The sequence below is a fragment of the Dermacentor variabilis genome, chromosome 9, assembly GCF_050947875.1.
Source record: "Dermacentor variabilis isolate Ectoservices chromosome 9, ASM5094787v1, whole genome shotgun sequence".
NCBI classification, from domain to species: domain Eukaryota; kingdom Metazoa; phylum Arthropoda; class Arachnida; order Ixodida; family Ixodidae; genus Dermacentor; species Dermacentor variabilis.
The window spans coordinates 88,339,393-88,352,825 of NC_134576.1; the positions used below are offsets into that span (position 1 = coordinate 88,339,393).

The window sequence follows — 13,433 nt, forward strand, 5'->3', positions numbered from 1 at the left end:
TCACATTGCTTTTCACGGCGCAAGGAAAATATAAGATGCTTCTAGACATACGATATCACTATTCTCCATTGTTCTGCTTCTACCCACAAGCCTCTGATATGAGTGGGGTTTGTCCTGATGGGCTAGCAAGTTCCGGCGGATCCAGCAGTTCCGGTCGATCGAAGAGGGCACTCGGCAAAAATGGCGACCTCGAGGCTGCTCAAGGGTACCGCTATTCTCCTGCAACATGCGGCGAGGAAGTCATCTGTAAGTTGTTCTAGCAACACGGCCTTCAAATATCGAACGTACTTGTTCTCATGAGCCGCGCTTTTCGCGATCTTCCTTCTGTGACTCGCGTAACAATGTCGGAAAAGCATCGCTCGGAGAGGGCCGCACGGCAATGTGGAAGCAAGATTGACCTTCCTTCTGTGACCGCGTTGCATTTATTCTGCGACAATTCGTTTGCTTATACGGCATAACAATCTCAATTTGGAATGTGCTATCACGTGCCCGGAGTGGGTTTGGAGCTCTGAATCATTACCAAGTGCCTGTTTTAGTTTCGTGCCATGCCGGCTGTAAGTGTTCGTGGGGCAGGTCATTCAAAGGAGCTGGAACGAGCCGTCACATAACCTGCGCTGCCAGATGAGAAGAACGTGATTTCTGCTTTTCTTTTAACTTTGTTCAGTACGGTGGTTCTCCTTTGTGTCTGCACTGAAGCCACGAACGCTGGCTGAGGACGTCGTTGATATTGCGGAAACTGTTTCGTTCCGAGCATGCGATCTGTTCGACACCGTGCAACGTAGATATGACAGGAGTAAAAAAATCTGAAGTGCCTGAATCGGCAGTCAGCTTTTGGTCACTACCTTTTGGCTTATGCGTTTCACAGTGAACCTGAGGTTATGGCACGCTCCAACATTGCGAAGCGTAGCTCGTTGTCATCCTATTCGGCTTTCAAAAAATGCGTGACAGTGAGAAAAGTATTTCTCAAAGATGCCACTGAAGAGAGCTCCAGAGTTAATTTTCGCCGTCTGCGATTTGTCAGAACACATCTGAGAAACCGGCACCGAAATATTCTTACATTTAAATTGGGCGAAAGTGCAATTTGCCCACATGCTGCCACTCTCCTGGCGTTTTTAAAGCAGCTGCTCATGTGGTTGCAAGTTGATCAGGAATTGTGGTTATGCCAAGGCAGCTCTCATAGGAAAGGTCGGTCGCAACTTTATGTAGTCGTATCTTTAGCACCAAACACAAAACAATGGACTAAAACAAGAAAGAAATGGAAAGCATGCGTGATGACTTCTAATGAATTTTATTCGAAAACTCACTCGAGCTTAATTATTACTGCATGATTTAGCAATAAAACACGTGTTAACAGGACACACGACAAGCACTAAACAAATAACCGAAGCTACTTAACTGTAAGAAAAGGCGTGCGCACTTATGTTGAAGCATGCTGAAAATTGATCTCTTTTTTTGTATGTGTGTCTAAGGATGACACATATTGCCCCTGACAGACATTGTTCTTCTTTAGCACGATAGCATTGCAGAAAACACTGCCTTGCGGGCCTTCCTTGCGAAGTACTTTTCCTTGCTGCTCAGGCTCCCCACCGCCACCTGCATCACCTGGCGGCCAGCAGCTTTACCCAGACGCTGGTGAATGTGCCCGAGACGGTGGTGACGACTCTGGACAATGGCCTCCGTGTGGCCACCGAAGACTCTGGCAATCCAACGTGCACGGTGGGCGTCTGGATCGATGCGGGCAGTCGGTACGAGACCGAGAAGAACAATGGCGTCGCCCACTTCCTCGAGCACATGGCCTTCAAGGTGATCCCAGCTTCTGTGCAGGGCCGTAAATAATTTAGTGCAACTTATGTGGCGCATCTGCACCTCAATATAGCTAACACTGGCTCTGTACCAAATTGCAAAGATACAATGAAGTCAGTCTAGAATTCCCTCGCTTACATGATAGTGTAATGAAGTAATGTACATGCAGCATGCAATGCCGCATTAGTTCGTGTTAAGGGGGAGACGAGGCACTACAAATTACTTTTTTTATTTGCTTAAGAAATTTTAGTGAAATTTGCACAGTTCATGTATTTTTACCGGCTGATTTCAGGAATGCAATTATTTTTTCCCAGTTATAAATATCTTTTATCATATCCAAAAGAGGATGTTCTTTGTTCAAGGCCTAATGAGCTAATTAACAGCGACTTGCATGGTAATGTACAGTGCACTGAATCAATTCTGAATGTTCACAGCTATAAATCGTTGTTTTAAGCCATTTTTGAGTGAAGTTATATGCTGTAAAACTTGGTCACAAGAACTGTTACAATCACTGTCAGCTCATGTTTCAATCGTGGAAATGCATGTTTAAGTTTAGTTGTCACAGAGTCACCATCACATATTAATTTGTGGTTGCCTTGTACTCATACGAAAATCAGCCTGGGCATTCTCGGATGAAGTTGTGGGGTTGGACTCTGCGTGAGGCTTGGGCCGAAGGCAAGGTCTTGATCTAGCCACACATCGCCGTTTCATGGTGCTTCCCAGCCCATAGCCCCTGAAATTGCAGCTACATCGGATACGGGAAAATAAAGCCACCAGCTCTGTCAGCTCTAAGAAACTTTTATTGCTAGAAGTAATAAGGAATACTTGCAGAGGGAAGTCCTCTCTGTAATAAGTAATAAATAGGGTTGCAGCAGGTATCCATATCCAGCAGGTTCAAGATCGGGGCGCCAGAGGTCTGTTCGTCTTGGGCTTTGGGTCAGCGAGCGGTGATGCATGCTTCGCGGGACCGTCCTGAGAAAGGCTTAGGAGCACGACACCGGAATGGACTAACACGATCGTACGAACGTGCTACCATTTGCACAACCGTACACACAAACGATTATGCCTTTGGTGTCCAGCATGGGGCGAACATATTCGCTCGCTATTTGGTCGTAGTGAGTCAGGCTTCCTTGATATGTCACGCGCCCATCGGCATGTTCAGTGGACAGTAATTAGGCTAGCAGGCATTAGTGTAGGAAAGGTACAGTGAATGCCCTTTTGAATGTTTATGCTACTGTGCTGCTGTTTCTTTGCCCCAAAAGCACGTGTGAGAGCCCACAAGGTCATTGATTTGTTGACCTAGCCCTGTCCCAGGAAACACGCCCGAAACTGTCCCCCTCTCCAATTCTTCGCAATGCAGGGAACGTCCAAGAGGTCGCAGATTGACCTCGAGCTGGAAGTAGAAAACATGGGGGCCCACCTGAATGCATACACGTCGCGTGAGCAGACCGTCTACTATGCCAAGTGCCTCTCCAAGGACATGCCCAAGGGTAAGAGAGAGAAAGGAGAAATTTGTGTAATAAATGGCAGGGAGGTTGACCTGACGTTGACTACCCTATCCTGCTTCTCTGTGCCAGGATAATGGGAAGGGAAAAAGTGTTATGAGCAGTGATAATAAAGCTGCATTAAAAAAATTTTTTTACCTACGCTTCATGCAGGCTTGTGCTGACGAATGTAGGCAGAGCATAGGCTATGACGTCTTGTGCTGCACTTTGCTGATTGTATTCTAGCCAATCAGCGTGGATTGCATGTCGTCTTCTGCATGAGCAGATGAAAAGTGCCTGACTTCACTAGCTGCATACATGCCCTTGCCTCAACGCTAAAGGCCAATTTACTAGTTTCCTTCAATCAGTAGATACGCACAAACTGCCGCTAACTACTACACTATGAATTCACGGTGCATGAACGTAACACAGCGTAGAGTCTGAAACAGCCTGACCCTTATATGCGCAATCTGTGAGTATGATTATTTTATCTTCTCAGAAGATAAGCTCACCTTGTGATACACGGTCGCACCAACACTTCACTGCTGTCTATGCAGCGAACCTTCACTGTTGTCGTCGTGTAGTGTGCCGACAGTTGCGGGCGAAAAGATGCTGCACGTTTGCAACACCTGCATCTCTGTCTGTCATTTGCTATCTACAGTCATTGAAGCTGTCGTGTAGAAAACACAGTTTTCATGCTACACATATGCTAAAAAAATGGCTCCGTTTAGGTGGGTGGAGCTACACTTTTTCCGTACAAATTTTTAAAAAATATGCCGACTTACTACACCAGCTACACTTATGTGACCGGTGCAGTTAAAGAAAGAAAAGCCATAATATGGACATTTATTTATAGACTCAAATAAGAGCTCAACGTCTGTTGCACCCACTTTGCACTGGCTGTAAAATTTCTGGGCAAGCCAACGAGGCATCGCTGTGAGCTATAGTTGGTGACCCAAGTTGACTCACTGGCATATGCACCGCAGTCCAACCCAAAGTGAACTTGAGATGCACTAACAAATTACATTTGCTCATTTGCATGACCTCATGTCATAGGTAAACTTCTCTATGTCCTCTTCTCTTGGTAACTATGCTTTGTTGTGTGGAGGTTGATTCATGCACAAAAGCTTATGGAGCACAGGATTTGAGAGAAAGTTGAATCCCCATGAAGCTTAGGCACACAGCCTCATATGCAAAGTTTTTACGCTGTACGAAGGTTTGTGACTTACACAATGATCCATCAACATGCTTTAACAGTGTAGAGATTCACATTTGCCATGGAACCCATGTTCCGTAAACGTTTGCAGCCAACTGTCAGTGCCCATTCGGGCAATACTAGCTCCCTTTTCCTGTCCGTGATGTGTTGTCTGTGGGAGTTGTCCATATCTCCCCGAATTCATTGACCCCCGCATCTTGCCTTTCGTGTGTTGCAGCTGTGGAGATCCTCGCGGACATCTTGCAAAACAGCAAGTTTGGCGAGGCAGAGATTGAGCGGGAGCGTGGGGTGATTCTGCGCGAGATGCAGGAGGTGGAGACCAACCTCCAGGAGGTAGTCTTTGACCACCTGCACTCGGTCGCCTACCAGGGCACGTCCCTTGGGCTGACCATCCTCGGACCTACCGAGAACATCAAGTGAGCCCCATGCCTCATCTTCTCGTTCCTATAGGGTAGGGTAGAGCACTAGCCAGTTGGGAGCACAACAATCATTGACTCAACATTGAATTGGTTGACTCATTAATTCATTCTCTCTCTCTCTCACACACACACGCACACACAGTCATTGCAAAAGTTGCTTCTTTATTTTTATTTGACTGTCCACTTGCTTTCATTTTACCTATTTCTCTGCAAAAAAAATCAAATTGCCATAATTTCAGAATTGGCAGAGCAACAGTTGGCGGTGTTAGTTTGTATCTGCATTTTTTCTTTCTGTGCATCTGTCTCTGCAAGCAGTGCTGTTATGATCGGTGAAACCTCAAGGTTCGTGTTATAGTAGTAATGCTCGCACTCACATCTCTTATGTGATGGGTGCGCGAACACTAATGTGGGAGTGGACATAAGTACAGAGAAAATTGCTGGAAGTTCTTCAGGTTACTTAAGTATATAAGGTAATGTCTCTGGTACGTACGCTGTCTCAAGTATTTATTCTACATCAGATGTGATTTCGTACGTCTCAGTAATATTTTATCACCATGTTCTCGATCAAAAGGTATGCAGTCTCTTTGAGCTCAACATGTTGTCCTTTGTGTCATGCTCTGTGTTTCACATTGCATATTTCTTGGAACAACTTTGCAATACAGTCGCCGACCGTTTATTTGGACCTCATGGGTACTGCGGAAATGTCTAAATAAACAGGTGTCCGAAAAAGCAGATTAAGAAAAAGAAATCCTTGATTTCCATGCACTTATTCCGGCTCGGCAGTAGGCTTGAAGAAATTGTGAATGCGCTGTTGCACGCTGTTTCATTTACTCGCAATCAGATAAGCCTGAATCTCGGAGATGGTCGTACGATCACTATAGATAGCTGAAAGCACAGTCACTACTTGTACACGCTCCGCATGCAATGGCAGCGTAGCACATGGTGCGTCATCTTCTGACTCATCGTCCGGCGGTGCAGCAGAAACCTGACAAATGATCTCGCCGTCGTTGAGTTCTGCGCATGTCAGTGCAGCAGTGTCAGCACCGGTGAAACTGTCAAATGAGATGGTGTCCAGAATCGCAATGCAACCACTGCGCAGGTCTCGGCAGAACATTTTCAGTGTCAGTAGGGAGCACATCAGAAGGCGACATATCTTAGGCCTCCCGGCACCCGCTTGCCGGCATTCCCCAGCGCAGTCTGCACGGGCACTGTTGGCGCCATTAGACACCTGATGGGATGCTTCCGTATGCCGCGTTGGATCACTGCAACCTCGACACAGCACACAACGCAAACTTCACCACGCCATAACGCCGACACCAGTCGCACAAATGAAAAACACGGCCTACTCGCAGCGTCGTGCACGAAGAAACAAACAAATCAGCTCCTGGATTGTCTTGGCATGGTTTACTAAGCCGATACCGGAACTGCTGTAGCCACGAACCAGGCAGAAATGATGACGATGAGCAGGGATTTGCAGTAGCGCCACTTCGTGGGGCAGCAAGGAGGCTCCGTTCAAAACAAAAATGTCGTTCAGCAAGTCAAACCAAGCACCAGTCAGAGTCGGTGCATGGTGCTCTCGATCGAGTTGGCTCAAGGAGTGTCCGAAAAATCAGACGAGAGGTTGCAAGGTGTCCAAACTTTCGGCAGATGTTATACATTATGGTCTATGGGGAGAGCGGCGGTGCAGCAAAGCGGACCGAATAATCGAGCATGTCCGAATTTTCGGAGTCCGAAAAATTAGTCGGCAACTGTAATCGTAAATGGGAGACTGGCCCATGCTGCTAGCAAACGTTTTGCCATTTTATGAAATGATGCAGGCAAGTTTCTAAGTTGTCAAAATTGGGTAATTCAGTTCTGTATGCCACTAGCTTCAGTATGTAAATGAATGTTTCTTGAATAATTATTTCTAATGAAAGCAGCACGTTGTTGCCAACCTACATGGAAAGTTGTTCTGTCTCCATTTTGTGTTGACAGTTGCAATGATGACACTTGCTCTTGTTGTAGACTGTAGTGTGAACAGGGTTTTGGTTTCGTATCTGATAGTAACATGCAGACAACTTTCAGGCCCATTGTCTTGCTAAGAAGATGCCCATTTTAATTGGGTAAATACAGTAATTGACACTGGAAGTCATTTATGATGTGCAGGTGCTGGATATTTGCACCGATTGTCCTGAATTTACCTTATAACTCAGCCACGCGGGGCAATTTCAGTCATCATCAGGCCCAATCTGGATAGAATTTCTCGTGGTTGGCTCCTTTCCCGAGCCTGCACAAAGGAGTCAATCGTGATTGATAAAGTCGATCCTAATTGGGGGCTCAATGTGATTGAAAGTGCCCCATGTGACCCTCGTATTACTCTTGGTACAAACCTCTAACATGCTTCACGTGTTTTGCATTTCTGAAATGGCACCTTGTGTGATGGCACGCTTTAGATATTAGCAAGTTTTTAGAAGTGTTTTAGAAGTGAAAATTTAGAAGTTTTTATTTACATCCTAGCTTGTGATTGATCTCGGTTGCTCCCCCCAACTCATTCTCAGGAGTATCCAGAGGCAGGACCTAATTGACTACATCTCTCTTCACTACAAGGCACCCCGCATCGTTCTAGCTGGAGCTGGAGGTGCGTATGAATTTTTTTTTTTTCAGAAATATTTCTTGTCAGCTAGCAAGGCAATACAGAAGACAAGTAAGGGCTGCGGCTCTGTTTGGCTTCTCTCCTTGGCCTGTCATGGCATTCTTTTTCTCTGAGTGCTTATTCCTGAATTGTGTTGGCCTGTCATGGCATGTAATGCCCCTTCTAGGGTTCTTTAAGCACCAATAAATAATAATAAAAAATTACATAGCTCGTTGCAATGGACCTTGCATACGATTAATGATATTTGGGGTTTTACGTGCCAAAACCACTTTCTGATTATGAGGCACGCCGTAGTGGAGGACTCCGGAAATTTTGACCACGTGGGGTTCTTTAGCGTGCACCTAAATCTAAGCACACGGGTGTTTTCGCATTTCGCCCCCATCGAAATGCGGCCGCCGTGACCGGGATTCGATCCCGCGACCTCGTGCTCAGCAGCCCAACACCATAGCCACTGAGCAACCACGGCGGGTACCTTGCATACGACAGACCTTCGAATATGATGGGCGAAATTTAGTCCTACTTAGTTCTCCCTATTTTATGAATGCAATGAAGTTTGCTTTTAACAGACTGTGCTACAACAGACTATCGGCTACAATGGACAAAATTAGCGGCAATCTTTTTCACAATCGGCTGTATAAAGCGTACTTTTGCCATGTTGATCGACATGGGCTGACAACTGACTTGCGAGGGTCAGCCGACGCTTATGGCTCAATATATCGCACACACGAGGGAAGAAGGTGGGGCGAAAACGCGCTGCCCTCGAGGCGAGAGAGAGGGGGTTCTACTCTGGCGGCTGCTGCTTATGGCGCAACCGCCATGTCTTGAAAGCGATCTGTGATGTCGCCAAAGTGCGCACCTGCGTGGGCACCGTATCTTGAAAGCGACCTGCGATGGTGGACAAAGTGCGCCCAGTGCCAGTAGCTTCGTATGTGCTGTGCTTTCGACGTTCGCGTTGGAGCAAGAGACTGCATGGAAGTCAATTTGCTCGCTGTTGCTTGTTTAATTCACTATTCACCGCACTTGTTTAATTCACTATTGCAATCGATGCTTTGCCTTTTGGGTGAAACGGTGACTTTTTGTTTTTTACTTTGGAAGTTCGTCATTCACTCTTTGCAATAAAGTTGTTGGACATTGCGATGAAAGTTATGGAAGTGATGCGTTTCGGATATTACGTACTTTGGATAAAATCGACTTTTTTTTTTGTCGTGTTATTAAGGTCTGTTGTAACTAGAGTTGACTGTACGTGGCTTCAATAGAAGTATGTACCACCACCTGCCGCATTGGCAGCTGCTCGGCCAGATATTTGCACAGACGTACGAAATTCAAGTTCAGCCTGTTGCCCCGCTGTTGTTCGGCTAGCTGGTTCATAGTTCAAGAAAGAAGGCGGCTTCACACAGGGGCTATGCCCACAACCAACGTCCAGACTCGCTTGTGAACAATGAGTGGCGAGTCACGAGTGTGGCCAATGCACTGTTCTTCCTTCTTCTGTCTGTGCTGTCTGGGCTATGTTTATTCTTAACCAAGCAAATTAGGACTTTTGTTTCCACTTTCACTACTTCATGTATGTCAGCATGATTTCAGCTCGTACCATCAGCATAAATTGAAATGTGCATAGTAGAATGTGCGCAATTACGTGGAAGTGCATTGTGTAATCACTCTGTTTGCAGTGTCTACACATTGGAATAATTGTGGAATGTCTACACATTGGAATTTGGAATCGTTTACGTTTAAATTTGTTCTAGTAGTACAATTAGTTCTAGCGTGATGAAACATTGTAGATGTCTCTTAAATAAATGTACGGGCGTGCGCCATTCCCGTTTGCAATACAAGCACCTAAATGTCTATAATAACTGTGCTGGCAGCCATTCGTTGCTGTTTATGATGCTGGGGTGATTTGTGGCCTTCATCACTGCTACATTTTCCTGGCTGTTACATTTTTTTTTCTTCTGCGGTCCCTTGAAAAACATATCATCAGGGTTACTATACTGTATTCATGTGACCAAGAAAATGCCATTGTCATAGCCGATCATTGTTAGAAGCGGGTTGCATCAAAAATGCACAGGGGCAAACATTGAAGCATCTTAATTACACTGAAAGAACCCCCTTGAAGCATTACCGCTTTAACAGTATTCGGATGTAACACTGCACAGCTTCAAGCACTGCGAACTTTGGTTTGTCTTCTATGGTGAAATAAAGTGCTTCCTACAATGTTCCCATGCCGTATTATTCACTATGTAACAATTAAATCTGGCTAGTGGGTGTTGGTGCCAAAAAGAAAAGGAACACAAAATCCTGGGGTAATAAGACGAGTGACCACATCAACCTGTATGCTGCGTATGCAGCATGGCAAAAATTTACTGCATCACTGACCTAGTGCCCTCTCTCCCTTCTCCCTTTCACACCTCCTATGCATGAGTTGACTGCGCCGACGGTGGGGGAGGGGTTAGGGGTTAGAAGGAAGACAGAAGGGAGGCGCGCAGAGGCTGGCGATGCGTAGGGTGATGCGACAAAGGCGTGTTGTGCAGGGTGTACTGCTCAAAGGCAGGTGTGGTGAAGGCACGCAGGACGGAGGCAAGTGCAGTGGCTTGCATTTTTCTTTTTCAGGAGCTTTGCATTCTTTTTTCTTTCAGTGCGTCCACCCAGTATCCAGATTTAGTTGTTATAACCGACCTATGCGGCATGGGAGTGTGGCAAGTGGTTTATTTTACCGTAGAACACTCAAAAGTTCGCAGTGTCCTCAGCTGTTCATTGTTATATCCAACATGTTAAAACCGATATTGTGATACGTGGGTTTGACTGTACATTTTTTTTTACTTCCCTCTTCGTGTTTCATTTGGCACAGCTGCGAGCCAGGCACTTATGTTGGTGACCTAACACAATCTTGTTGCTCCTAATAAGCAGGCAAGCATTGGGCCTAGTACCCCAGCATTGCTCATTGCAGTGAGGCATGTATTCTTGGCCGGGCAGGGCACTGTGACCTAGTGGCAGACCATCTGCCTTGTGTGCCAAAAATAGTGGTTTCAAGTCCCATGGCCTTTGAAAGCCAACCAGACTTTCAAATGCGTGGAAAGCATTTTAAACACAAGGCAATGAAGTCTCTGCATGGATACATTTTCGTTGCGAATTGTTGTATTTACAATGCAATAGTTTGTTGAATCAGTTTGCAAAGTCACAAAGCCATTTGAAGCCAGAGGGACAAAGTTTAGGTAGGTCAGTATACTGCCCCATCAATCCTTTGCTAGCTGCCGAACTGCCATATTTGCAGCCAGTGTTCCCTGTAATTTTTGTAGGGAAATATGGCCCTTCCTTCTGTGCAATGTGCGACCAGCTGTTGTTACTGATTAGCTGACAAGGGCCCTAGCCTTGGCTGCATTGCATGAAGTTGGTGAGACACAATGTAGCAAGAACTTTGGCCGAAGCTATGTTGTCAGTCATGCTGTGGTGCATTTTCATTTCAGTGCAGTCAACTCTTGTTATAGCAAAGTCACACCCAACACAAAAATATGTTCGTTATATCCAATACATTTGTTATAAACACAAATTCCTTACATACCGACATCGGCAAGAAACATAAAATTGGCTTAATTTTATCCGTGTTTGTTATATCGAGGCTCATCTGTATACCCACTTCTGTTGGTGTCCCAACCCTGGAGTCGTGTCTACATTGCGTCTAGAGTCGAGCACATTGCAGTGTTCCTTGTGGATAGGCTTGTTCATGTTCACTGCTGACTGTAGTTTGCCAAGTGAACCTTGCGTGAATCCAACTCTGCAACCGTTTGGCTCTTTTAAAGCATTTGCCTTCTCCAGTGAGCCTCTCGCTCATTTTTATCCTGGTGGTTTGACACAGGCGTGAAGCACGACGAACTGGTCAAGCTGGCCCAGCAACACTTTGGCTCGGTCAAGACTGACTACGACGCCAAGGTGCCACCAGTCGAGCTGCCCTGCCGCTTCACCGGCAGCGAGGTGGGTTTGGAGTGACTGTTGTCACTTTCGTGGCCTTAATTTTTCTGTCGGGTTGTGTTGATAGTGTTTTTGTCCTTAACTCTAAGGCAGGGGGTTTCCAAACTTTCTGACTTTGGGGAACCTCACCAGCCTTCCCAGATTGCCGTGAAACCTGCTGTGCCATGCGTGCTGACGTCATCGCGCCTGTACTGCTAATCGTGTATGAACATGCCCCATGTGTCGATTACGCTATGCCATTACCATAGCGCAGGGACAGCAGTGTTGTGCTTTGAAGCTTGAGGTCGCAGGTTCAGTGTCAGCTGCAGCGGTTGTATCTTGATGGGAATGAAAGGCATAAAACGCTCGTGTACATAGGTTCAGGTGCACATTAAAGAACCCCAGGCGGTCAAAATTAATCCAGAGCTCTCTACTAAAGCCTGCCTCATAATAAGATCGTGATTTTGGTACATAAAACCCCACAACCTAATTTAAATTTTTACGCTATGTCATTTAGTCGGTCAACTCTCGCATTTCAGCAATGAGACGACCAGGCTGATGCATGCCCCTAGATTTGCTAGTGGCTTTCAGCTTGCAAAACATCTTAGTCTATTCCCGCCTGCATGTTGCTGACCACTTTGTGAGCATGAATGAGACATATTCTATGTGGACACTGTTTGCCCACAAATTGCACAGCAATGGGTGTTGTGTGCCACTGCCGCGTTGGCCTTTCTCGCAAAGACTACTAAATGTGTGCCAACTCTCCTGTAAAGTTAACAAATTTGGGCTTGTTTCATGATTTTGCCAGTGTTGCGTGAAATATAATCCTTTTCATGAAGTGTTGCTCTTCGGTTTTCAAACTTCCTGTCGAAAATTTTCTGATTCTGAAAGGAGGCAGAAGGGGGTACCTGCATTGAGTAAGTTTATACAAGTTGCTGAACCAGGTGAAATCACCAGGAACAGCAGAATCATTGAAAAAGTCATTGCAATCCAAAAACAAATTGCCACTTATCAGTCTTTGCTGTGCGAAGTTTTCTGTTGCTTGCTGTGTTAGTCTAAAGGGGAAATAATAGTAAGCAAAGTGCATATGTATCCCTAAAGAAAGCGTGTCGTTGAGGCACGCTTTAAGATGTATGCGTTCTCCCCCCTCCCCCTCGGTGCAACATTCATGGGATTTTACCACTCTTAAAAGTCCACAGTAACAAAATTTGACGTTCATTCAAGGTTGGCAGGTATGCCATTGAACTGTGGATGTGACATGCGGTGGATTTGTTAAATCCGGAGTGCAATGTAAAAATCCACCTAAGAGACAACGGGGCAAATTCTGAGTTAACGGTGGCACTTGCAGAATGCACTTTGGGAACCTCTCCTCTAAAATAAGCTGTAGAGCACTGACAGGTTGCCCTGTTTGCACATCTGGGTCCTGTGTGTTGCCTGCTGGCCGGTGTGCTGTTCCTGGTATAATCCAGTAGTACATCATAAGTGGAACAGCATCCCTTCACATCACTGGACACAAATCTTGCCTGCTGCATCGACTCACTAAACTGGTTTTAACTCTGTTCCACTACTTCTCATAGCTGAGAAGCAAAAGCACTTGCCAAGGTGCTAGGTTTATATGCACTATTTCTCATTGCAACAAAAAAAAATAGCAAAAAATGCGTAGACACGGCGGCCTCTATACAGTGCTTCATACATCACCAGTGAAACTGCAAACATACTTAAAATGTTGTAAGCCAGTTGAACCTCAAGTTACACATGGTACAATGCATACATAAGTCAAGGGTAGTTGCTGCTGGGTACCTGTATTTCTTGTGTTTCTTTTGCACGAAAAAATTAATAGCCAGGGGCTTCTACCTTCAAATGCTCCAGCGCTAAAGCAGGTCTCACAGCATGTATTCCGATGGTTTCCTTTATTTGTGAAGAAGTGTAAAATCCTTTCA

At 45.6% G+C, this 13,433-nt stretch overlaps 1 protein-coding gene across 1 annotated transcript in view; it reads left to right on the forward strand.

The window, feature by feature from the left end:
* Window positions 1–108: 108 nt before the first annotated feature.
* The window catches only part of UQCR-C1 (Ubiquinol-cytochrome c reductase core protein 1), a 27,984-nt gene continuing 14,659 nt past the window's right edge, over window positions 109–13,433 (forward strand). The window contains exons 1-6 of the mRNA XM_075668685.1: window positions 109–246; window positions 1,579–1,803; window positions 3,164–3,293; window positions 4,721–4,919; window positions 7,460–7,539; window positions 11,402–11,517. Of these exons, the coding sequence (XP_075524800.1) occupies window positions 181–246; window positions 1,579–1,803; window positions 3,164–3,293; window positions 4,721–4,919; window positions 7,460–7,539; window positions 11,402–11,517 (816 nt within the window). The 5' untranslated portion in view covers window positions 109–180. The remainder of the gene's footprint in view (window positions 247–1,578; window positions 1,804–3,163; window positions 3,294–4,720; window positions 4,920–7,459; window positions 7,540–11,401; window positions 11,518–13,433) is intronic.